This window comes from Dermacentor andersoni, chromosome 1, assembly GCF_023375885.2.
Source record: "Dermacentor andersoni chromosome 1, qqDerAnde1_hic_scaffold, whole genome shotgun sequence".
In the NCBI taxonomy this organism is placed as follows: Eukaryota; Metazoa; Arthropoda; class Arachnida; order Ixodida; family Ixodidae; genus Dermacentor; species Dermacentor andersoni.
This window is the reverse complement of record NC_092814.1, coordinates 248,193,179-248,219,069: the sequence shown is the minus strand read 5'-3', so window position 1 is coordinate 248,219,069 and position 25,891 is coordinate 248,193,179. Positions and strand designations below refer to the sequence as shown.

The following is a 25,891-nucleotide window of genomic DNA, read 5'->3' as shown; positions in this document are numbered from 1 at the left end:
CTTATGTGTTTCTGCCATTTGGTGTATGTTTATAGCAGCTTCTTTTTTTGACCGTCACATGGTGGCGCTATCATGGAAGTGTGCACACCAGAACCAAACTAGGTAGGAGACAGAAAACGAATATAGGAATGTGAGGACCATACTAAGAGTGCATTTGCCATTATCCATGTCATTTATTCCCTACTCAATAACTGAAAATAAACAGTTGTGTCAATGCTTAATGGTTTTATAGCATGGCTCAGAAAGCCATTCCATTCTGTTAAAGGACTTTAGAGAGAAAAAAAAAAACACTACAGGTTGACAAGTAGATATCAGGTACTTTTAGTTAACCCTTTCGGTGCCAACTTCTTTCCGGGAAACCACTAAAATATACCAAATTTGTTACTGACTGATTCATTGTGAACAGCTTTTGTTACTGCAATACCAACAGTTCATTTGTTGTCTGATGCTCTCAATTTCATATTTTTGAGCTGCACATAGACATGGCCACAGAAGCAGTTTAATTGAAGCTTCACATTTTGTAGAACAGAAGCTGGTGCTGTCAGGAATATATATATATATATATATATACATACATATAAAATAAAATCTTTGCCAGTGGAACAGCATTTTCATGAAGTTGCGTCCACACGAAAGAGGCTGCCAGAGGCATAAACTCTTCCTCGAAATCATCAGTACTAAGTTGAATATCTGAACACAACTCACTAGAGCTGTCCAAGTCTAATCGTTTACTTGATGTGAAGAAACATCCAAAAGCGGGATGATTCCGGCATTGAAAAAGGCGGTTGTCACTCCAGCTGCCCAGCTCCATGTCCCCATATTTAAAACCCAGGAGAGCCAGACTAACACTGCATTTCTGCCAACTGCACCCAAAAAATATATATGAAAATATCAGTTTTTTATTACACTATTAGTGGCGCAGCATTCACACCAAAATGATAAACTGACTGTTACTCATCAGTGGCAGTCAGTAGACAAAAGGAAATCCTTGGAACGAGTGAGACATGTCACTGGCATACTTATTAGAAAAAAACGCCTGAATGAGTGAGACTCATCCTCGGCACGGAAAGGCAGAAAGCTGGGCTAGTTGGTTTGAGTAGTTTGACACATTTACAGAGCTGAAAAAACAAAAACATGCAATAGGAAGCTAGACAGTGCCATTGTGTGATCTCCATGTGTGCGTTTCCATTGTTTCAGAACTGCAAACACGTTAGACTGTAAATATGCCAAACAGATGTCCTGACACTAGCGTACACTAAATTCAACATTCATAACCTCTTTTTTAGTACAGCTCAGCAAGTGGCCACAACATTACTTGAGATGGTCAACCACAAATTTGATAGCAATTATCTGCAGCAGACACCTGGCCCACTGTCACAGCAATTATGCGCTATTTCAGGCCAACTGGAATGAAATTTTGGCTGTGTAAAAAGCTTAATTTAATATAGTGTAGATACAGAGGAGCCTAGTGCAAAATTTGACATTTGAAATATGAGTGGAACAACGTCAAAAAGCTAGAAAAAATAGCTGTTTCTGATGCCGAAACTGAAATGCTGCCATTACTGCTTGCTGGAAGTGATGGATAACCTACAATGCATTGCTCCTCGACATGACCCGCAAGATAGGTGGCACCTGCGGCTCCCTGGATGGATGGATAGAACTTTCTTGTACGTCCGGCAAGGTTTAACGGGACCCGGGCTCAGGTCTCCCACGGGGGAATGTCAAGGCCCTGCCTCAACGCCGCCTCACGGGCTTGCTGGACTGCCGCCGTCTGGATCAAGCTAAAAAAATCTTGGAGGAGTCATGGTGGGACTTGCGTCATAACCGCTAACCACCAGGCTGTTTGGAGGCTGCTAATAAGAAAATTATATGATTACCAGCCTAGCGACTTTGCCCATATTTCTTCAGTGATGTATACTACTCATTTATAATGCAACGGGGGTGTTTGCCTAGCAGCATTAGCTCTAGGTTGCAGCGGTAGGCTTAAAACAGGTCGGTGCTATCTCGAAACGGGGAAGCAAGCACACCTCGTCGTCTTCTTCTCATTCACTAGCACCATGCCCACTGCCCAGTGCCTTCAGTACAATCACTCCCCACCGAAAGAGTAGCCATCCTGGCGACTTAAGGGCAGGAAAACACAGAAGGGTCATGGCACTGCTTGAGCCGGGAGACGTGCACAATTTCCTGGCCGCTACGACGCTGGTCGGAAGACGCTTCCGTTGGCTCGATGAGGTAGTTGACCGCGGATGTTTTTTTCAGTACACGATAAGGACCGTGGTACTTGGAGAGCAGCTTAGAGGAAAGGCCCGGAGGAGTAGAGGGCACCCACAACCAGACTAGCGAGCCAGGAGCAAAGCACGTAGCCGCAGTAGATGAATCATGGCGATGCTTTTGGCGCCACTGGTCCTGAGATGTCAACGAACGAGCGAGCTGGCGACATTCTTCGGCGTAAGCAGCCGCTCTAGAAACAGTCGTGCACTCCGAAGCATCTGGTCGGTAAGGCAGAATCGTGTCCATAGTGCATGAAGGTTCGTGTCCGTAAAGGAGAAAGAAAGGGGAGAACCCAGTGGTGCTTTGCGTGGCGGTATTGTAAGCGTAGGTGACGAAACGCAGAATGCGATCCCAATTCGAGTGGTCAGATGAAGCATACATGGCCAACATGTCGCGAAGGGTGCGGTTGAAACGCTCTGTCATCCCATTAGATTGAGGATGATATGCCGTGGTGGTGCGGTGAATGATGCGACACTCCTTTAGCAATGCTGCAATGACGTCGGAGAGAAAAACGCGACCGCGGTCGCTCAGTAATTCTCTAGGTGCTCCATGGCGTAAAATCAGGTTTCGTAGGATAAAACTGGCGACGTCTTTTGCTGTGGCAGATGCTAGGGCTGAAGTTACGGCGTACCGCTTGAGGTGGTCGATAGTGACAATAACCCAGCGGTTGCCACTTGGAGTGTTGGGAAACGGACCGTGTAGGTCAATGCCGACACGGTCGAACGCGCACGTGGGGCATGGTAAAGGTTGCAAGGGGCCGGTGGCATGTTGAGGTGGCGTCTTGCGACGTTGGCATATGAGGCAGGACCGGACGTACTGGCGAACAAAGCGGTACATACCGCGCCAGTAGTACCGAAGCTGGATGCGAGAGTATGTCTTTAAGACACCAGCGTGGCCGCATTGGGGATCGTCGTGGAACGTGGCGCAGATGTCAGGGCGCAGGTGTCGGGGTATAACAAGCAACCACTTGCGACTGCTCGAATTGTAGTTGCGGCGGTACAGCAGGTTATCCCGAATGATGAAGTGCGCGGCTTGACGACGGAGCGTCCGAGAAATTGGCGCTGGTGACTGGCTAGACAGGAAGTCAATAAGCGAAGAGATCCATGGGTCCTTGCGCTGCTCTGATGGCATGTCGGTAATGTTGAGGGCGAACGCTCCATGTGTGAAAATAGACGAGTGGACAGGACCGGAGGGCAGGGGTGACCGGGATAGAGCGTCTGCGTCTGAATGTTTTCGGCCGGAGCGATAAACAACGCGGATGTCGTACTCTTGTAGGCGCAATGCCCAACAGGCGAGCCGACCAGTTGGATCTTTTAATGAAGATAACCAGCATAGGGCATGATGGTCGGTCACGATGTCAAATGGACGCCCGTACACATAAGCACGAAATTTTCCGATTGCCCAAATGATGGCCAGACATTCCTTTTCAGTAACCGAGTAGTTCGCCTCGGCTTTGGTAAGGGTGCGGCTGGCATACGCGACGACGTACTCTTCGAAGCCATCCTTGCGTTGTGCAAGAACAGCGCCGAGCCCGACACCGCTAGCGTCCGTATGGATCTCAGTTGGTGCAGAGGGATCGAAGTGTCGCAGTACTGGAGGAGGGGTGAGAACGCGTCGCAGTTCTTGGAATGCGTCGTCGCATGCCGGGGACCAGGCTGATAGGTCAGAACTGCCGGTGAGAAGCTGCGTCAAGGGGGCGATGATAGAGGCAAAGTTACGGATGAAGCGCTGGAAATATGAGCACAAGCCGATGAAACTGTGAAGCTCTTTCATGGCGGTTGGTTTAGGGAACTCGGTTACGGCGCTAAGTTTCGTGGGGTCCGGGAGGATACCGTCTTTGGAAACTACATGACCGAGAATAGTAAGCGTGCGAGCGCCGAGCGCAAGTGGCATTTCTTCAAATTTAGTTGCAGTCCTGCAGTGGAGAGGCACGCAAGGACTTGCTCGAGGCGGCTGAGGTGCGTCGCAAAGTCGGTGGAAAAAACCACAATGTCATCCAAATAACAGAGGCACGTTTTCCACTTCAGCCCTAGAAGAATGCTATCCATCATTCGCTCGAAAGTGGCAGGCGCGTTGCAGAGGCCGAACGGCATGACGGTGAATTCACATAGCCCATCAGGAGTTACAAAGGCTGTCTTTTGGCGATCGGCCTCTGCCATTGGCACTTGCCAATACCCGGAGCGTAGATCCAGCGAGGAAAAGAATTCCGCTCCCTGCAGACTGTCCAAGGCATCGTCGATGCGCGGCAGAGGATAGACATCTTTGCGCGTTATTCGGTTAAGGCGGCGATAGTCGACGCAGAACCGAATGGAGCTGTCTTTTTTTTTAACAAGGACAACCGGAGATGCCCAGGGACTGTTAGAGGGCTGGATGATGCCACGCTCCAGCATGTCGTCAACGTGCTGGTCGATGACACGGCGTTCAGCGGCCGACACACAATACGGACGCTGGCGCAATGGTGTTTGTTGGCCGGTGTCGATACGGTGAACGACTGCGGACGCCCGGCCCAAGGATGGTTGGCCAATGTCAAATGAGGCACGAAAACGCTGGAGGAGCTTGATGATTTCAGTGTGCTGCGCAGGTGTGAGTTCTGCGTCGACGGCACGAGCGAAGACGTCTACAGGGGCATCGGTCGCGGCGGGAGGAGTTACGGCACAAATCGGAAGTGATGCCGTATCACCAAACATGGTGGCCGGGAGAATGCTATCGAAAGCTTCAGCGGTACCCAGGCACTCGTTGCGGAGTAGGGATGATGGGCAGGCGGACGGATTGCACACGTAAAGGGCAGCAGAACCTTCGCAAAAAGTGACGACAGCAAACGGAAGCAGAAAGTTCCGGCGGCGCGCACAAGTGGTCGACGGCGTAAACAGAACAGATGAGTTCGCAGCAGAGCTACATAACACAGGAACCAGAGCGGCGGAGAAAGGTGCGATATCGATGTCAGAGGCGGCAACAACTTTAGGAGAATAATGGTCGTCAGGGTCAAAACACGGCACTGATAACGTAAGTTCACAACGAGCGCAGTCGATAAGAGCTTGATTGACAGATAGGAAATTCCAACCAAGAATAACGTCGTGCGAGGAACGAGGCAGGACGACAAATTCGATAACATGCATAACACTTTGAATGACAACCCGGGCTGTGCACGACGCTGAAGGCTGAATGCGATGCGAGGTTGCCGTACGCAGAGAAAGAGAGGTAAGGGGAATGGTCACTTTGTTAAAATTGCGGCAGAGCTTCTCACTAATAATAGAAACGGCGGCTCCGGTGTCGATAAGTGCGTGTACGGTGACGCCGTCTACGGACAGTTCAATTTCGTTCGTCGGCGCAGAATGAGGCCTTGAAATGTTCGACGGAAACGCAGTTCTTGCCTCTGGAACTGCGACTGCTAGTTTTCCTCTCGGGCTGGGCTGGGTCGGCGAACCATCGGGAAAATGGATCGGCGACGTGGGGAAGGCGACCGGCGTGAATCGAAGGGGAGGCGACTGTAAGAGGTGTCCGGAGGAAGGTTAGATTGGTCCTGACGCGGAAGTCGAGCAGGCCTGTAGCTTGAGGCACCCCCACTGTCAGGTAAACGTGGGCTGCGACGCCGGCAGAATCGTGCTACGTGGCCCGGAAAATGGCATGAATAACATATTGGCCGGTTATCAGGTGTTCGCCACGGGTTGACGACAGGGGCTCCAGCAGCCGAGTAAGGAACGACTATCGAATGCGAAGGTGGCGGCGGTACATGGAAGGTGCCGGTGGCCCGGTAGGAATCAGGAGCCGGAGGAGTGTAAGGCCGCGCGACAACGTCAGCGTACGTTAGCGGTCCAGCTGCAGGCTGCGGAGGAGGGGCAGATGGCAGCGCCGCGCCAACTTGCGTCTGAATGACGTGACGAAGCGAAGGAGCCAGGGTTGTCGACGGCTCGGGTGCGCTATTCGCCAGAGAGAGTTGGCGTGCGACTTCCTGGCGGATGAACTGCTTTATCTCCGGCATTAAAGCAGAGATGTCGGCAGCGTCGCGACCGAAGTCCAACGGGGATAGATCCGCAGTGTCCTGCTGAGCAGCGCGTGTTGATGCACGTTGCTTGCGTAGCTCGTCGTACTGCTGGCAAAGCTGTATGACCTCGGCAATAGTCCGGGGACTCTTCGCGACGAGCATCTGAAAGGCATGCTCATCGATGCCTTTCATGACGTGCTTGATCTTGTCTGCTTCATCCATGGATGAGTTGACACGCTTGCAGAGCGAGAGCACATCTTCAATATAACTGGTGAAGGTCTCGTCCTGGCGTTGAGCTCGACCACGCAAGCGCTGCTCAGCGCGAAGCCGGGGAACTGCGGGGCGGCCGAAGACCTCAGCCAAAGTCGCCGTGAAAGCCGACCAGGTGGTAAAATCGGCTTCATGACTCCGGAACCATAGGTTGGCCACGTCAGTCAAGTAAAATATAACATTTGTGAGCTTGGCGCGGTCGTCCCACTTATTATAGGTGCTTACACGGTCATATTCGGCGAGCCAGTCTTCCACGTCGCGGTCGTCTGTGCCGCTAAATATAGCCGGATCGCGCTGGCGGATAACACCAGAGCAGACGATGGCCGGGGGCATGGGAGCAGCAGCCTGGGACGGTCCCGGTTTATCCATTGTAACAGCTGGTGGTAGCGTCCGTCTGCGGAGTTCCAGGATGTTGAAGAGAAACCCCGCACCTCCACCAAATGCAACGGGGGTGTTCGCCTAGCAGTACTAGCTCTAGGTTGCAGCGGTAGGCTTAAAACAGGTCGGTGCTATCTCGAAACGGGGAAGCAAGCACACGTCGTCGTCGTCTTCTCATTCACTAGCACCATGCCCACTGCCCAGTGCCTTCAGTACAATAACTAATTTGGCCAAAGTGAAATTTTATTTCAGTTTGCTCCTAAAAGCTTATGTGGCAATGATCAATACCATTGGCTGACTGATTTTATGAGAGGTACGCAATTATTTGGACACAATGGCACTGCCACATGCTCCACAGGGCCAATGTACATCAGCTGAAACTCTGGATGTCATGTATTGCACGCATGTAGCTGTTGTAGGTGATATATTTTCCACATTTTTTGTGGTAGGGTAATTTCCTGGATTTTCAGTTAGCTTTGGAAGCTCATTAATTGAACTAACACTAAATCACAGGAGCAAGTTTTGATCACTGACATGCTATTTACACTGGAAAAAGTAGTACTAAAACCGTTCCAGTTGTCTTATTGAAAACTTTGCAGGGGGCAACAGCAATGATGGTGGGCAAAACAGTTGCCATTGTACCATACTGTGGATTGTGCCAAAAACCAAGGGAGATTATGCATGCGTGCTTGACTTATGGCAGGTTATAAAAAAAACCACATGCTGTTGTGGAGCTGGTGAAAAGTGGCAGGTGCAAGCATACCTGTGAGCCTAGAGTGTAACAGAAAAAGCTCACACATTTCCACAAGCCAGCAGTGAACAAAGCCTCCTTTTGAGTAGCTGCTGGCATTGCAAAGTGAGGCTGCTCACATCACTCCAGACATAACTGCATTATTGTGACACCTATTGAACTGTGTCAACCAAATGTGAAGCTCACAATTACTAAAACATTTCAGTAAACTATTGGAGCCCTTCGTGCACAAAAGATTTCTGGCTACTGGATTGAGTCCCACAAAATTACTTTTCCCAGCATATTTACTTTCTGTATTGTTTCTGTATTTCAGCTCCTGTTTTATCCCCCCCTAGGCCTGAAAAAACAGTCAGTGCCTGCATTAACCATACTGTATCCCACAAATGCAATAAAAGTGTGTAGCTAGGACCTAAAGCTGGCTTAGCCAGGCAAAGTTCAAGTACAAATTACCTGTTGGCTGTAGCCACGAAACACCGGGTAGACCATCTTTATTCCATATGCAATCCCAGATGGAACTACATAGCTAGGCCTAGGTAAAGCAAAGAAAATAGTGTCAGAACACTTCCTAAGCATAAATTAATCTCAAAAATCAACTATGCCTAATGGAAGCAGGCTATAATAAGTCACTTCACTTTGCCATTGATTAAACATCCTACAAAACCAAAACAAATAAAGGCAAGCACACTCTAGAGCAATTGATAACAAATTTCAAATTCTTTAAAGAAGAAGCACAAGTCATAGGTTGTGCGTCAAAGTGATGTACAGCTTGCAGTTCAATCTCAATTTGGCACTGCTGAATTATTTGGTGGGTGAAAACGAGATGGTAGAGAAGCACTCACCTGCGCTTGTGCCACATTTCCCGTACAAGACGCATGTAGCTTTTCGAAAGGCCTGGTTTCTTGTCACATTGCACCAGCGAGCCACAATCCAAGAAAAAGTTGGTCAGTTGGGGGCTACCGCCAGAGAGAGAGAGAGAGAGAGAGAGAGAGAGAAATAAACTTATTGCAAGGTGTCCACAGGTACTGTGCAGGCAAGACATAATGAGATGTTTTCTATAATATAATTATGGTGTTTTACGTGCCAAAACCACTTTCTGATTATGAGGCACGCCGTAGTGGAGGACTCCGGAAATTTCGACCACCTGGGGTTCTTTAACGTGCACCTAAATCTAAGTACACGGGTGTTTTCGCATTTCGCCCCCATCGAAATGCGGCCGCCGTGGCGGGGAGATGTTTTCTGAAAGGTGTGGAATATGAAGGTTATTAAAGGTCATCTATGAATCACTCCGAATAAAATGTTGGATATGTCTTGTTTGAATGTAGTTATCAGCAATAAGGTATAGGCACTGCCATGGGCCTTGTGGCTCTTCTTGTTTTACTCGTTTCAAATGCAATAAACAATCAAATGATGGAAGCAGTGCTGCTGTGCCCATGTGGAACAACGCCCAGCCTACTCTGCCCATCATCGTGCCAAGGTTTTGTATAAGCAAGAACTCAAAATTGTGCGGCGCAACTCTGTTGTGCCACCCCATCTCAGAGGCCTTGGTATTGGCAGTGATCGTGCAGGGGCGTAGTCAGGGGGGGGGGGGGGGGGCTTATGGGGCTTCAGCCCCCCCCCCCCCCCCCCCCCCCAAATTTTTTCGTGCTGTCCATGCACCGCCGACCAAACCAACCCCGGCGCCGGAAATCATTCTGTATTTTGTCTAGAACGTCTTTTTTCACACTCGAAAAGCCATTTCACCGCAAAAATTGCGAAGTCGGGCTGGATTTCGCGGCAACCCCCATGCACCGGGAGTCACATAACGCAAGCAGCCCCATCCAAGCACAAAGTTTCAAGGATGTTTTGATGACGAACGGGCTCGCCGCGAAATCTACACTCTATCATGGAATCTACGGAGCGCGTGGATGTCAATTCCGAAACTTTATGGGTGTAAAGTGCTCATAAACTTTTGATGTGAAAGGTGCATTGACATTTCCAAACGTATGCTTTAGATTTTCAATTACGGAACTTTGTTTGATTTTCCCATAAATATTTGACGCCAAAGGTTCATTAACTCTTCCAAAGTCGTACGTCGGGCCATACAACGACACAAGCCAAATCAACACACTATCAGACAAGTTGACAAAGCCCGCAGCGACGCCCGATGAAACGAAGCGTTGTGGTGGTTCATTCGTGCCGTCATGTCACATAAAAAAAATATTAAATGTATCAAATATCAAAAGTGTCCTCACTGGATGCCAAAGCATCCAGTGAGGACACTAAAGCCATTCAAGGTAACTACGTTCTTATTGAGCCTCTTCAATTTTTCTGTTCTCGCTCCCCTACCCGCGGGCTGCCAGAGCCAGTCAGAGCGCATGCGTTTTTCTCCTTGTCCCCGACCACCGCGCGGCGCACTTCGGTGCGCGTTCGGTTTTCTCTGGTCGAGTTCATTTTCGCCTGGCAGAGTTTTTTGACGCTTTCTAGCTAGCAGACGAGAAAAAGAAACAATGGTCGCTCGCCGCCATCCCTGGGGGGCTCGACGGATTGCACCGCGTTCGCTTGAGCGTTGCAACCTCTCCAGAAAGTCTTGTCTCGCTGGAATAGGATACCGAGCAGTATACGCATGGTTCTTGGTGGACCAAGCGTTTCGTGTTTTCTTCAATATTCCTGTAATAGCCACATTAGTTGCCCAAAGTAGGCATTCGATTGTGACCCAACATACTTTCCTTTGCATTTCTTTTTCATTACGGTGCCCCCGCTCCACAAAAGGAAAAAAAAAATGTTGTTGCGGCGCAGCGAATTGTCGCATGGTGAAAGTTCTATTTTGTTACTTCTTATGCGGAAAGTAATGGGCCATGGGACGCTTCAGCTGACAGATACTCTTATTATATTATTGCGATAGCAATTACATGGACACTCTAGGCACATTCCTGCCATTGCCCTCATGTTCTGCATAAAGTCCAAGGGCGATAACGTCGTGACTGCGTGCCGCATGCTGTATGTGCGAGATAAAGCGTAAGGAGGCATGGGTGAGCCGACGATGGTGGCTCAGTCTTGTGTGCGCAAGGGAGAAAAGCGGGGAGGAAGCGCGCCGCATTCCGTCGCGCGCGATACATCGGGGGGGAGTGGATGCAATGGGGGAGGGATCTAGGATTCTGTGAATCTGTGATTGCGCAACATGTTTATTTGCCTTGTTTGACCCATTATATACCGTGACTTTTTCTTAGATACGTAGATTTATTGTAGACTTATAGGTATGTTTAGATATCTTGTTGCGAGGTTTCGCGCATACGTGCAGTGAACTTTGTTTCCAGTGGCACTATTTTGCCCTTTATCAAGCTGTATCTTCGCATTTGTATATTCCATTGTATCTTCACATTTCTAATGTACCAGGGCGAGTCAAATGAAAGTGAGCCTACCTACCCTGCGCAATTATGGTTCTGTTCATTATCTGCAAGGCCTACGCGTAGCAGACAGGCATCTCTCATTTACAAAAGTGACACGCAGGTGTGAGGATAAATGTTCTTTAATGCTCTCGTACACTGGGTTGAGCATGATTGCATGACCTAATGGACGCTCCAGCAGTTGAGCAGCGTCGTGCCGTGAGGTTTTGACAGCTGAAAGTGTTTCCCAAAAAGAAATTAGTCACCGTATGGCTGCCGTGTACATTGAACATTGCATTTCATTGGTCACTGTGAAGCGTTAGAACAAACGGTTCAAAGAAAGACGTGAAAGTTGCAAAGACGATCCCAGACCGGACCAAAGCCGTCGTGCAATCTCCCCTAACAAAAGTGCAAAGGTTGATGAGCTGATGACACAAGAACGGAGGAGAAGCATCGATGAACTGGCAGACCGTGTGAACATCAGTCACGGTTCGGTTCACGCCATAATTCATGAACATCTCGGTTAACCGCTCTTGTGTGCGCAATGGTTGCCCAAGATTTTGATCTACGGCCAGAAGACGGAGAAGTTCAGCGCTGCCTTGACTCATCTGATCCGGTATCACACTAAGGGTGACGATTTCTTGTCTGCAATTGTGATCGGAGACGAACCATCATGCCGCTGCTACGAGCCTGAAACACGACGGCAAAGCTTACAATGGAAACATTCGAATTCACCAGCCCCAAAGAAAGCAAAGGCCGTCATTTCCACCGGAAAGGTGTCGTTGACTTTTATTTTTTTATCATCAGGGGCCATTACTGATAATATTCGCTAAATCTTGAGAGACTATCAATTGCCTCCAATATTGTGAAACGCCGGATCGGCTGCGTCGCAATCAAGAACAAACTACGTGAAAAATTGACGAATGGGGTCATCTTATTCCACGATAATGCCTGTCCCCATGTCGCTGATGTGGTTAATAGAAAACTGGCAAAGTTCAAATGGGAAACGCTGCAATACCTGTCATACAGCTCAGACCTGTCGCCTTGCGGTTTCCACATTTTGGGGCAACCGAAAAAACAGCTGAAGGGAATCAGATTAGTCTCGGACGACGATGTGAAAGTCAGTCGCAGACGTTTTGAAGCAACAACCCCAGGAGCTTTATGAGACGGGAATTACGCGACTCGTTAGTCAATGGGACAAACGTCTAAATGCTCATGGAGGCTACTTTTAAATAAAGTACCCTGTTTGTCATATATTCGCATTGGCTCACTTTCATTTGACTTGCCCCCATATCTTCTGCAGAACTCCTGCTTCTTATACCTGCTCTCTGTTGTGATTATAATTTCGGTGCAATTACTCACGATACACGACCGGTGACAGCTGCTCCTGCGTAATACATTCGAACAAACGACAGCGTCATTGAGATTTTTCACTGGTCGTTGCATATGTATAAGAATGTAAACAGGATCTTGAATGACAAAGTTTCATTAACATATTTGTCCTCAAATTGTTCATTTCATGGCTTTCTTATTTTTCATATCAGCGGCATGCACTGATTTGCTGGTTTCGAACTGGTGTAGTTCTAAAGTTCGTGTGATATTTTCTTTACTTAATAAATAGACAAAAAACATGGAAGCATTGACATCAGTTATGTTGGGCACAATTTTTGGCACATACGAGTATAATAGTTTATTAAAAAATACATATTTTACTTGTATTGACAGTGCGTAGCGTTCAAGAATTCGTTTGCAGCATCTTTGGCAATGGCAATGCAGTTATTATTCATGTATTTGATCCCTAGGCAAATTGTTAAAGAGGAAGCTTTAGCTCGGGCCCAACTCCGACACGGCCTATTCAGATACATGTAAAATGCAGAAACGCTTTTCTGAGATAACTCCTGAATCGCTTTAATGAAATTTGTTGCATTTGAGAGAGTAAGTTAAATTCTAGTGTCTGTTGGAAGCGGAATTTCGATTTAGGGCCTGAACTTTGTTTAAAATATTTTGAAAAACTCGATACTTAGAAAAATATAGAAGCACGAAGTTTACAAATTAATAGCTTTGCATCAAGAACAGATATCATGGTTCTGTAAACGGCATCCATTACACAATTCAAAGTGGACAAATTCGATATGTCTATTTGTATCTTATGTGAATTGGTTATGTTATGTACAAGGTTTCTGCAAAAGCTGTATTTCCATAATACTTAATTTTTTGAGACTCATGTTTAACATCAATCTTGTCCGCTGTACATGTACTATTATGTGCAATTCACCGAATTGTGACTGTGATTGTGAAATATCAATTTTCATTGCTGATTTGCAGAGTTGCAAACTTCATTGTTTCGTTTTCTTAAAATTTCCTATATTTGCCACTTTTCAATAAAATATTGACGACCTAAATCGAAAATTCGAAACAGACAATCACTAGAATTTAAGTTTTTCTTTTAAATGCAACAAACCTCATCAAATTTGGTGAAGTGGTTGCCGAGAAAAACGAATTCTCCTTCTACATGTATTTAGGTAGAAGCATCCGACCTAATGTTTCCTCTTAGTAGGAGGCCGAGCTGCATTGTGAGCCCCCCCCCGAACGAAATTTCTGGCTACGCCACTGTGAACGTGGTATCTTTCTTTTTATTTATTTCACAATACTGCAGGTCAGTTAAGACCCAAGTGAGCATGAGATAAAATACACAGAGTTAAAATTGAAGTCGTGAGACAGTTCATGGAAATAAAAATTGCTGCGTAAAGACATTAGTTTTTGTGAATGTTGGCAGCAGAGAGTGCTTATGAGCTTGTCTAGTTGTCGTGTGCTTAATGACTTTGAGACACACAGGCACAGTTATACATTTACCTTCCAATTCAAGATCTAATGCTGGAATAAAATACAATGAAACCTCGTTAAACCGTAGTTGGTCGGAGCTCGGAAAAAGTATGTACTAAACTATAGTACTGCTCAACTGAAATATGAGATCGCCCACTTACCTGCCAAAAATGGAACTTGGAGAGAGTGTGATGAAAGGGGGAAGAAACATGCAGTATTTATTTGCTTAGCGCGACAAACATGTTATTTTCGTTTGATGCCACAGCGGCCTAGCAGCGACGACAGTGACCTCAAACTTGCTGAAGCTGTGAGCCAGCTTTTCAGCCAGCCCACTCTCCTCGGCAAACACTGGCATGGCAGATTCCTCGTTAGCATTGCATATTCTCCATGCACACGCGTGGCAGCGCTGCAGAAGTCACGGGGCACCTTTTCATTGCGGGGTGCTGTTCTCGTCGTAACTACTGCATTCATGAGGCTGACGTAACGCGCAGCTTTTGCCACTGTCGGGCCTGAATCGCCCGTACTGTCGCTTTCCGTGTCGTCCTTATCACTGTCGCTAGGCGACACTTCAACGGCAACAACAACAGAGGCGACAACAACAGAGGCAACGATGGCGAAAAGTCGAACCACGTAGCCGACATCTCTTTGCGGTTGCAGCAGCGCTGCTGAGCAAATTCTTCGCATTCCAAATGCCACACACCGTAGTCAACAGTAGACCCATGTCGCGTGCCAGCGGCAACTTTTCATGTCACGTCTGATAGCACGAACGATGTCTAATTTTTCTTTTATGCTGAGCACCCGGCGTCTTTTTTATCAGAGTTTCGGCATGACGTGAGTTCTCGCTTGCAAGACGCCACAACGCTCTCTGGCCTGGTTCCAAAATGATGTTGATGTTGATGTGGCTTCACGCACAAACGCAGAGGGTGCTTGGAGGCCGTTGTGCTGATCTCTGAAGTTTGTTGTTCTGCCGGGTTGCCCGATGGAGACGACGCACCGCCGTGTTTGCGCGACGAAAAGTGGAAACACTACGTGTTAACCGATATGTATGCAATAAGCTGGTACGGTTTATGCAGATACAAAACACATTATGTTCGATTGCCACTAAGTCGGGGATTTCACTTTACTACTTTTGACATGAAACTACTGTTTAAGCAGGTACGGTTTAACGAGGTTTTACTGTACAACTTTGTTTCCTTCATAACTCTAGTGTGGGGATGCCATTTGCTTTCATTAGTTGGGTAGGGGAGTCAAACTGTTTCCATTTGCCAAAAAGTTGAACAGCTTTCCTTTGAGTAATTTCTCAATGAAGAATAACTTTTTGTTTAATATACAAATGATGTATAATCCATCTTTCGACTGAATAAATGTAGTGCAGGCAATAACCTAAAAACTTTTTGCTTACAACATATGATAGGGCAGGAGTGCTACCAGATGGCACTGTTTAGTAATGATGTAAAGAAATCTGGCCAAGGCTATTGTGTTCAAAAGAAGAAAGAAATCCTGAGTGGCTCTAAAGGGCGACGGCCAGTTTTTGTAAAGATTACAGAATATGGACTTAATGTGAAAAATCTCTGCAGGAATGTCAGATAAGAACAACTATTTGGAAAACAGCTATCCAGCATACTTGGAAAGCAGCTATCCAGCAACTTGAAGAATATACCCGATGTAAAGCATCGTTCAAAACAATGAATGAAGTGAACCCTTTAAATAAAGTAATACTGACGCCAAGAAGAAACACCTAGTGTCAACCATCCATCTCATTTTACTAAATCACTTCGCATATATGGGTATTTGTTTTTTAGCTGCCCCAAATTTTTCAAAATTGCCTAAGGCAGACAGCACAACTTTAGCCGTTGAGCAATATTACTCAATGACACGGGCATTACTTATATGCGAAATTAAAATACTTAGTTAACATAACCTAAATTAACGTTTCAATTAATTACATTATGGCACATATTTCAATCTACAAGTTGTAGCTAGCGAGTTTGCAAGGCATATCCACTTGGAACGAATTATGAGGATGGCACAAGTTTCAAAATATGCGGCATTGTTGCATTGTTGTTCCACTTAATTTTTTAAGAAAATGTTTTATGCATTGAAGCACGGAAGTAAGTGGAAAGCTAGTGAATTTTGTTGGACAATTTGAAAATTAATATCTTGAAACCGTTGTAGCCCTGACAATTTGTTCCAAGGAGATATGCACTGAGAACTCCCCGGCTACAATTCATAAGTTGAAATATGCGCCATAAGCTAATTAAAGAGTTTGCGTAATTATATATGTGAATTATTAAATAACAAATTTCTATTTTTCATAGAAGTAATGGCCACCCCATCAAGTAATTTAGTTCAAGGGTTACAATCATACTATCCTGCCAGAGGCAATCTTTAACAATTTTGTGCAGCTAAAAGAAGACACCTGGTATTACACAAGTGTAGGATGTTCTTGCTGACTGGCAGGTTCATACTTGAAGGAATGTTAAAACTGCAAGAAAAGGCTAGGAGAAGCGGAAGGAACACACATCACGCCACTAGCACAGACTGCAAACAGTTTTTTCTTGATAATCAAAGCATAGGCTATTTCAAGCAAGATCCGAGGCACGTGGCCATGTTGTCACTCACACTTGTGCAAATAACATAAGATAGAATTCTGCAGACTAACTGTGTAACATTGTTTGCACTAAATAAACATGAGGGAAAAAAACGTGAAACAATTTATGTTACGGACAAAAAATTGAGCGGACAAAAGAAACGAAGATGGCACATGTCTTAAAAGTAACCGAAGTGTAGCTGATAAGTAAGGGAATGAAAAAGTGCGATGGTACCTATAAAGTGTGGTTTAAACAAGGCCAACACGAGTGACGTAAAAACGGGGGCAAAAGACAACAAAGAATCTTAATGAAAAAAAAAATTTCTATCTGGTTTTTTTTGCTTTAGTAAATAGCTAATGACCCAGTAATCACGGCATGAAACCTCATTTACTTTACTTCAGAGTGCAACAGGTAGTTATTTGGAGTCTTGTTTGTAGCGACCAGTCCAAGTTTCGGTTTCAGAGAGCAACGAGATGTGCCAGAGAGGGAATGTAAACACAGCTGGGCACGTGATCGCAAAAATTTCTGACATATGCTCTGACACACACGCCAGCAGGCACACTGGTGCGTGAGCTTTGTGTTGCTAGTTTGTCTGCTACACCTGCACTTGCTTTGCAATGTCCTCGCCACCACTGCCGTCCTCGTTTTCATCATCCAGTAGCAATGATTTCCTGCAGGCGGGAGTCGCCGCTGTATTAAACATGGCCAATCACTTTCAATTCGAGCCACTAGAAAGCAGAGACTCGGCTATCGTGGCTGGCGACAGCGAGGACGAACCTCAAGACCCTCGCATCAGCCACGTTCAATGGTAAGACACGACAAATTGGCATTGAACATCGTGGCCTGCACGTTATTTAGCAGCTGCGTGCATATATTCTGCCATTGCAAAGACATGGAGAGCGTCCCACTATAAGTAACAACTGAGAAGAAGAGCACAAGCAAGCAGCATGGCAGCCAATGAAAATTCGTGCAGTAGCGTTTTCTTGGTTGTTTACAATCCTTCCTTGATGTCGATGCCACGAGGTGCTGCGTTTTGCAGTTGGCTGCATGCACGCACTTTAAAATTGATTTGAAATGTGTTTAAGCTATATTTGCCGTTGATATTTTGCAGATGATATATGTGTGCCCACATAAATCGGTCTCATGTGTAATCTCCGCATCAAAATTTTGTGTCAGTACTCCTTTAAAGGCTGCAAAAAACAGAAAGTGACCTTCAAGAAAGATAAATTGCAGGTTATGTCATACATTCATCGCGTTTTACCTAACATTAGGAACTTAAAGGTTGCAAAAAAACAAAGACACTTTCAAGAAAGATAAACTGCAGGTTATGCCCTACATTGATTGAGTTTCACACAACATTAAGAAAGTGGCGAGCCATTATGGAGTTAAGGTCGTCTTCTCAGTTCCGCGTAACTTAGCAGAGTGTGCCCTTTGGTGACACAAGAAACTAAGAGTGGGCCTCAGTGCACAACGAAGCATGATAAGCAGTTCACTGAGTGTATTTGGGAAGTTGTTTATCTAATTCCCCTCACCTGCGACAGGTTCTATATCGGACAAACAGGTAGGTGTTTCAATGAAAGGGCACGCGGACATAACTGGAATGTAAAGAACAACGCAGGAGGCACCTTAGCCCAGGATGCAAAGGTAAAGGTGAGGGTAAGCAAAAAACTCCTGGCAAACCGATCTTGGTAAACACAATCTTTTTGTTCAGATTAAGAGACCAGACTGAAAGGGAGATTGTCGAAGCAGTTCACGTAATAAAATCTAACGACAAGTGTGTCAGTATGCAGTATGTTTCGCTTTTACAGGAAGAAATTGCTTTTCTGGGAAGCCACTTGAAAAAATCTGTAACCTTCATATGCAGTTTGTTTAGTTGTTCCCTAAATATATTTGCTTACAAGTTCAGGCTGAGCTTCATCATATTTTATTCTTTTATTACTCTTCCCTCATGCCATTTTCACAAGTTTTCAGGCTTTCAGTAATGTCACCTTCTGTCTCTACTTCGGTTGATTGCTTTTTTCATTCTGACATCTTCGTAGTCTTTCATCTCCTTTTTTACGTCACTCATGTTGACCTTGTTTTAACCATGTTTTATAGGTAACATCGCGGTTTTTCATTCCCTTGCTTATCGCTTACACTTCGGTTACTGTTAAGACATGTGCCGTCTTCGTTTCTTTTGTCTGCTCAATTTTTTGTGCGTAGCATAGATTGGTTCCCATTCTTTTCCCTCATGTTTATTTGGTGCAAGTAGTGTTACACAGTTAGTCTGCAGAATTCACTTTTATGTTATCTGCACAAGTGTGAGTGATGATGTGGTCACGTGCCTGGGATACTAGCCTACGCTTTATCAAGAATACTGTAAACAGTTTGCAGTCTGTGCTCGTGGTGTGCTGTGTGTTCCTTCCGCTTGTTCTCTCTCTCTTTTTTTTTTGCACAGTTTTAACCTTCCTTCAAATATGCAAGCGTGCCGCACAGGTCCAATCAGAAGTGTTTCAACATGTAGGTGGCTATCTTACATATTTTCATTAGTGCTTTTGATGCATTACCTTGGTGCGTACAATTGTGCACACAGTGCCTGAAGGGGATACAGCATACTGCATGTAAAGGTACATCCTCATTTGCGGAAATAAGTGTGCGCAAGGTGGCGTGCTTAAATACATGCGCCGCGAAAGGCGCTTTCGTGGCGAGAATTCTCTGCAGGGCGATGACGGTGTAGCCTTTGGAACGCGGTGCACGTTCTTAAGCGTGGCGCCTTGCACATGCTTATTTCCACAAGTGAGGACCTACCTTAATCCCTCAATTGACACATTTGAGAGGCTGTGCAAAAGCACGTCAATTAAGGAAGGGGGCAGGGGTTCCTTGGCACTCTGTCGAAAGTGGTGTGGTTACTCAAGAACAAGAGGTTTGGGAGGTGGTGGTTTAAAAAAAAGCAAGTTCATTTGGCAATGCTAAAGAAGTGTTGTAGGGCTCCTTCAATCTGCTACAGTATAAGCAGTGAGTGCAAGATGAATGCCTTGCAACTATTACTGACGTTAACATAATCAAGAGCCTCATGCTTACATCACAGATGTTCCCATTGACACAAGGAAATGTGGTGCGAATTTAGGTACACATGCACACTGCATCATACACATCCATAATGTGAAAATCCAAATACACACTGTGATAAAGCATGATGAGAATCCTTGTGAATTACAGCACGAGGTTCAAAGGAACAGAAGTAGCGGCACAGACTGCCATGGCATGATAGACTTGCTTTGAAATCCAGTTTGTGCTGCCCTGAATTGCAGACTCATTTCCCACGCAGTGTCCTTTCACATTCTCTTACTCCCAAAGGGAAGCCCATTCCCTAAAAAAGATAGGTAAAGCATGACGGGCATGCCCTATCACCTACAACCTAGCTGGTACTTTTTGCCACATGTGGTTTTGAAAGGCAAATCACTAACGTCAATTCTGCCTAAAGCCACATGAGGCTTTGCAATGTTTCGATGAGCCTGTTGCCTAGGGTAATGACTGTCGCAAGGCTGGTACCTATGTTCAGGCAACATACTGAATTCACTGATAACTTCCCTTAGGGAATATTTGCCCTTATCTATGAGATGACAACCTCGTCTATGAGAAGGGCTAGTTACACACCTCGATTCCCCCCAGCTAGCTGCATTACTACAAGCCCCTACAAGTCCACTTAATTAAACTGTAAATTAGTGGGACATCACTTGAGTGTCGCTTTCCAAAACTCACCAGTTTGAAAGAGCTTGAAGTGCTGCATTCATATAACAGGTATTGCCCAGGTTCTGCAGGCCAGTAAGTCCTACAGGAAAGAACACTTTTCAGTGACTTAATTGCATTCAAGAATATGCAAAGCACCGAGACTTCACTCTCAAAAACAATAATTACTAGTAAACATACTAGTAGATAAGCCAACATAAGCAAAAACTGCAGCACACTTGTTTGATGCAAAGCCTTAACTCAACTCTCTAGTGTAACAGTTCTTAAACTCTAGTCTACAGACACCCAACATACCTGGGAGGGGAGGGGATGAAGGAGCAGAGTTTCGGCATTGCGCACACACTTTGTGGTTAAATGCCTTCATCCAACAATGACAGGCTGCAAGCATCATTTGTTGGTTTAGAGCAGGAACAGAGGACGACGAAGAAGTGTGGCACGAGACTCATTTTCTTTTGAAAGCATGTGCAGCCGAATGCCATATCACAGAGCCACCCATAGCGGGCAGACTGTATAATTACCACAAAGGGCCAGGAGCGGGTAAATATTTACATAATACTGGTGTCCTTGTGGAAAAAAAAAAGAAAAAAAAAGGAAAAGGAAAAGTAAAAAAAAAATTGTACTAGACAGCATATACAGCCTTTGTGACACGTATACAAGATACTCTACGCATTCACCACACACACCATTTGGCTGCATTGTGTTGTTCCTGAAGTGTCTTGACACTCCATACTTCTGGATGGTGAGTACAAGAGTTCTTTTCATTCCCCAGGACCTTAGAACTTTTGGCACACCACAGGTACTCCCTAACAAAGCCTATACTCAGCCTGGTGATAATAGGCAATGTAGCCTGTATACTTTTGACAAAGTGTATGCACTGCCTGCACACTGCTTGGCCCATGCTAGGCTATCTACCTGAATGTGGACCTACTCTCCTGCCAGGAAGTGGAAGAACAAGGCTGACAGGTGCCCACTGTATGCCCTGTCCTGCCCTGCTATGTGAATGTGCATACATGCACTTGTCATCAGATTGCATTTTTGACTGCAGGCACGTCCACGATGTGAAACTGCCTCTATAATGTCCGACTTATTTTTCCCCAAGCCTGTATAACATACACACAACTAGAACAACCAAAGCAAAATGTAAAGGTTAATCTGATGAGCAGCTTTGATGATGTGCTTAAAGATTCGACTGATTGTTTCAGGGTGCTCTGACCGTGCTACAAAAGTAGCGAGACTGTTCTAAAGATGCATTACAAGAGAAAGCATGTATAGTAGCAATAATCAGGCCTAATTATCACCACTGGTGCTTGCTCTAAAGCTTAGTTGCTATTTTAGAGAGCTCTTGTGGCACTACCAGAGCACTCTGAAATGACAAGTACAATATGCCTTAAGTACGTGACAAAGGTAATTGAGGCTGACCTCTTGGTTTGAGGCTGTTTTCCCGGTCTGCTTCGTCATCAGAGTCGGCAGTGGTACAGGCAGTAGCAGCAGCTGCTCTGCGTGTGTGGCCGGCTGGTTGATTGCTAATGCGAGGTGATGCTCCCAGCAGTGGAGGTCGATTGTTCTCCAGGAAGACTTCACTTTCGCAGAGGTAGCACCAAACCCTCAGCGTACTCAAGTTCAGTGTCACTGAGTGCTCACAGCAGCCCTGTTGAAGTCAAAGGTGAACATCCTTACTTCTTATTTGACACACCACACCTAGTCATGCCAAAGCAGTTGTTATGGAAATAAAGAAGCCACAATATACATACAGATACATGTTGAGCAATAGATCAGATTTATTGTGGTCAGCCCTACAATTACTTTTGGCAGAAGATATGAAGCTTACATACTAAAAAGGTCAGGCTTTGACCTGTGTGCACATAAAGGTATTTAAGGTTTAATTGGCAATTAAAAAATGACCACAATCTATGCAAATCTTTCAGCTTCACTGATGGTAGAACATGGAGCATTAAGGAGAGTGGTCAGAAAAAGCTTAGAATGATGCAGCCTGTTCACATATAAACAAATGTTTCTTTGCGATATATTGCTTTGTTTGCACTATAATTTGGCACAGAGATTGCCACTAAGATCATCTTTTGTCTAAATTATGTTTTAGATATGGGGCTAGATGTGCTAGCATTGAGTGGATGTGGAAACACTAAATTAGATAAAGTCTCAATTCTGTGCATTTGGCGTATGTCAATAGAACAAGGAAAAGCTGACTAATATGCACATGCTGCTTTCATATCATAAGTGGTACTAAACTATTGGCTGTACTTGCATAGTACATACAGACTTATCAAGTCTACCTGCATTTTGCCATGCTATTCCTCAGCACAGAACGCATGAACTACACAGGGCCATTAATTTGAAAAGAGTGCAATGCCATGGAGACAATTTATGGCACTTCTTGTTTGCACAAGATGTGGCACAGGTTTTGTGCAGGCACTATCAGGCCTTTTTGAATGGAACCTGGACTGCACAGCTGTTTCAGCTAATGCAAGTGAATTCAATTTGCCACTATTACACAGCAGCTGCAGCTACAATTAGAAATATAACATTACAAAAGTGCTATCAGCAGTCAACTTTAAGCTTGTGCCAGAAAGCATGCTTGGCCCTACAGACAGATGCAAGGATTTCAACACATTCTAAATAGCACTACATATGCAAAAGCCCACCTGGAAATGTTGAGTGCTGTGGTCCTTAAATGCCTCGCCACAACCCACATATAAGCAGTCCCGGTACAGGCAGGCCCACAGACTGGGCCCACTGGCTCCGCATGATTCACAGCGCCATTGCTGCACATGCAAAGTAATGTCTGTTAGGGATTTCTGAAGTAGTACTCTCTTTTCCATGCACTACACAGGCAAATGCTGAAATGACGCATCCCAGCTTGCTACTATAGTGATTCAGCTGCTTGTTTTAAGAACTAGAACTGAGATAGAATTTCACAGTTAGCATTTAGCATCAGCTAGCACTAAGTAGCAGACCAGTTCTGCCCAGCAAGCAAGAGCTTAATTAACACTTACCTCCTGCTTGCGTGCAATATCCTCCTTGGTAAAGTCCCCAACAGTGGTGACATGCGGACACGCACTGAGTGGGGCTGCCATGATGTCTCTCCAGCAGCCTCAAGGTCTGCACCTGATGTCCAGCTGCATCACTGCAAACTAGAGACAAGACAATGCTTTTTCTAGGCCCTTCAAGTACTGAGAAGGAAGTGCAAAAACATGCCAGAGGTTCCAGAATATTATTTGCATGTTAACACATATTTGTGAACATAATTTTGGCTGCATAAACGAGAAGTGCTTTATGAGTGTACCCAGACAAATGAACATTTTGACAAATACGAACAGATCTACAAAGAAATCACATTATGCATTTTGCAATTAAGCAACCAATATGCCAAATTTTTATTCAATATGAGGTTTAGAGAGATACTAGTAGAATGTCAAGCTTACATGAATGACATGTGGAGGAACCAAATAAAGTAATTGTTGAAGTTTTCTCTCAAAAAACATGAAAATAATCTGAGAATCAAGCATTCCACAAGTGACTCATTGAAGTGTGCCACAATCAATTCTAGAAAAAAAAAATCCTATTGCACACAGGGAAGTTGGATATTATTTCATGCACTTGTAGTTGCATGCTGTGCAACCAATCTTCCTTTCCTTCAACTGTTTACATATTTTGTTCACAGTGCAAAAAAATGTCCCTAAGGTAAAAACATTCTTCTAGAAATTGTATGATTAGGTGCTTTATTTCAGTTGAAGAGTTTCTAGTTAAAAACTTTGCATAAATGCAACACTTAAGGAAGTGTGTGAGTTAACAAGAACCGTAAAGTTATTGCCATTTACATATTTTCAATGTAGCTGATGCTATTACGCTTGCTACTGAGTTAAAGAGCAAGCTAAGGAAATGAAAGGATTGTGTTGAAAAGCTTGCATAACTGATTCATGGCTCGTAAAACTGATTAGTTAAATTAGGCTAGCAAATTTGCCATTATTAGCATGGATGAAGTAGTGAATATCAGCAGACTTCTACCAGTAGTCAAACTGCGGCCACTGCATTGTGCACAAATGTAGGATGTTAAAAGAAATATAAAAAATTATGCGCATCCCACACACTGCGAGAACCGATGTAGGCAAAGTTTTCTGTGCTGTTTGCTTTGATGATAATTAACGGTGATGATGATGATGACTGTTTCATTTCTTCAGCATTTAGTACAATATGAGAGTGGCGAGTTGATGGTAAATGTTACTTAGCATGGACCACTGCTGTCTGTCTTCATAGTACACAGAGCACACAGTGAGATGCGTTTACTTGAGGCGTCGTCGTGCACCACTGTTCATAGCCTCCGAGAAGGTTGTACTGTCATTGCCTCACACTGCACATAGTATTGGGGCAGAAGTGCTAAACTTTACTTGAATTATGGGACTGTATGTGCTAAAGCAGCAATCACATTATAAGGTGCACCATAGTGGCAGACTACAGATTAATTTTGACCCCTGGAATTCTTTAACGGGCACCTAAACCTTGGTACACGAGCGTTTTTGTATTTCGCTCCCGTTTAAATATGGCTGCTGCTGTTGGATTTGTACGCATGACCTTGAGCAATGCCATAGCTGCAAGGGTAACATGGTGGGCACAGAAGTGTTGAACTGAAGTGTGACGCCTAGACACTACGGCCCTACGATATCACCTAGACACTACGTTGCATTTAATGCGGCTTTGGGTCTGTGCGTCGTGCATCAGATGTCCCTTAAATTTGCATGGTGTTTATTTTTCAGAAACAGCATAAACATACCATACCGTACCTTGAAATTAAATTTATCCAGTTCGTCCGCAACCGCTGCGGTGTCTAGTAGTAGCTAAGGTGCCTCGGGGGCGCACGCATAGAGGCACTTAAGTAGTAGCATTACTCCTCCTCACATTGCCTTTTCCCTCTCCCGCCCTCCCCCCATGTATGCGAATTGCAGGTGAAGAGTGCCAAAAGTTTCATGTTGGTTCTACCCAAATGCTTCTGCGGGGGGGTCACAGATAATTGCAGCCGTCAAGAGGGTATTTTGCCGATGCCCAGGAAGCTTCAGAGGGCATTATGCACATTCGATGTGGTGCACGTCGCTTATCCACTCTGCCACGCTCGTGCTATGCAGATACACACTCTGAACCACCACCCCCGCCGCCGCATGCAAGGAAACAGCAGCAGCAGTGCAAAAGTCGAAGCAAGAGGTAAAGAATGTTTTGCTTTAAAATGCCAAGTCTTTTGTATGCAGCAGAACATGCTCTAATTGTAGCATGTTCAAGGCAGATGAAGCGACATTTGATGGAACAATCAGGAAATTGAGGACACCTCAATCATGTGTTCAGTCAGGCGTCAGACTAATACCGGTGTCACATGACCACTATCGATCGCGATCAAGCCTGATACGGATAGATATTCTCGACCGCGATTGGCTCCCTCGCACAGCTTATGCAAAGGAACCAATTGTGGCTGAAGTTAGATCCGGATCAGGCTTGATCGCGATCAAAAGTGCACGATGTGACACCTGTATCAGGCATACACTTTCCATGTCCTCACATATTGTCTGTATTGTAGCATGTCTGGCTTATGTAACTATATGGCAATATGGCTTTTATTAGGTAAGTATAGCAATTATGCAAATAAAATGCAGCTATGAGGTTGCTCGCTCAATCTACCAGACATGTCAGAGTTCTGCTGTTTAAATCATTCAGTAGTGCGACACTGTGACAA

At 45.2% G+C, this 25,891-nt stretch overlaps 1 protein-coding gene across 5 annotated transcripts in view; it reads right to left on the bottom strand.

Annotated features, from left to right (window-relative positions):
* The window catches only part of Usp20-33 (Ubiquitin specific protease 20/33), a 105,959-nt gene that overhangs the window by 78,530 nt on the left and 1,538 nt on the right, over window positions 1-25,891 (bottom strand). For 4 of the 5 annotated variants that reach the window (XR_008609316.2, XM_050195887.3, XM_050195886.3 and 1 more), the window contains exons 3-8: window positions 23,169-23,306; window positions 22,818-22,937; window positions 21,577-21,805; window positions 20,170-20,239; window positions 8,492-8,605; window positions 8,103-8,181 (exon numbers count right to left, since the gene is read on the bottom strand). Coding sequence is in view for 4 of the 5 variants with exons in the window: in XM_050195887.3 (XP_050051844.1) it covers window positions 8,103-8,181; window positions 8,492-8,605; window positions 20,170-20,239; window positions 21,577-21,805; window positions 22,818-22,937; window positions 23,169-23,249 (693 nt within the window). In the remaining variant the exon portion in view is untranslated. Of the gene's footprint in view, window positions 1-8,102; window positions 8,182-8,491; window positions 8,606-20,169; window positions 20,240-21,576; window positions 21,806-22,817; window positions 22,938-23,168; window positions 23,307-24,397; window positions 24,524-25,891 lie in introns of all 5 variants that reach the window. The other variant, XM_055063621.2, reaches the window with a different exon arrangement.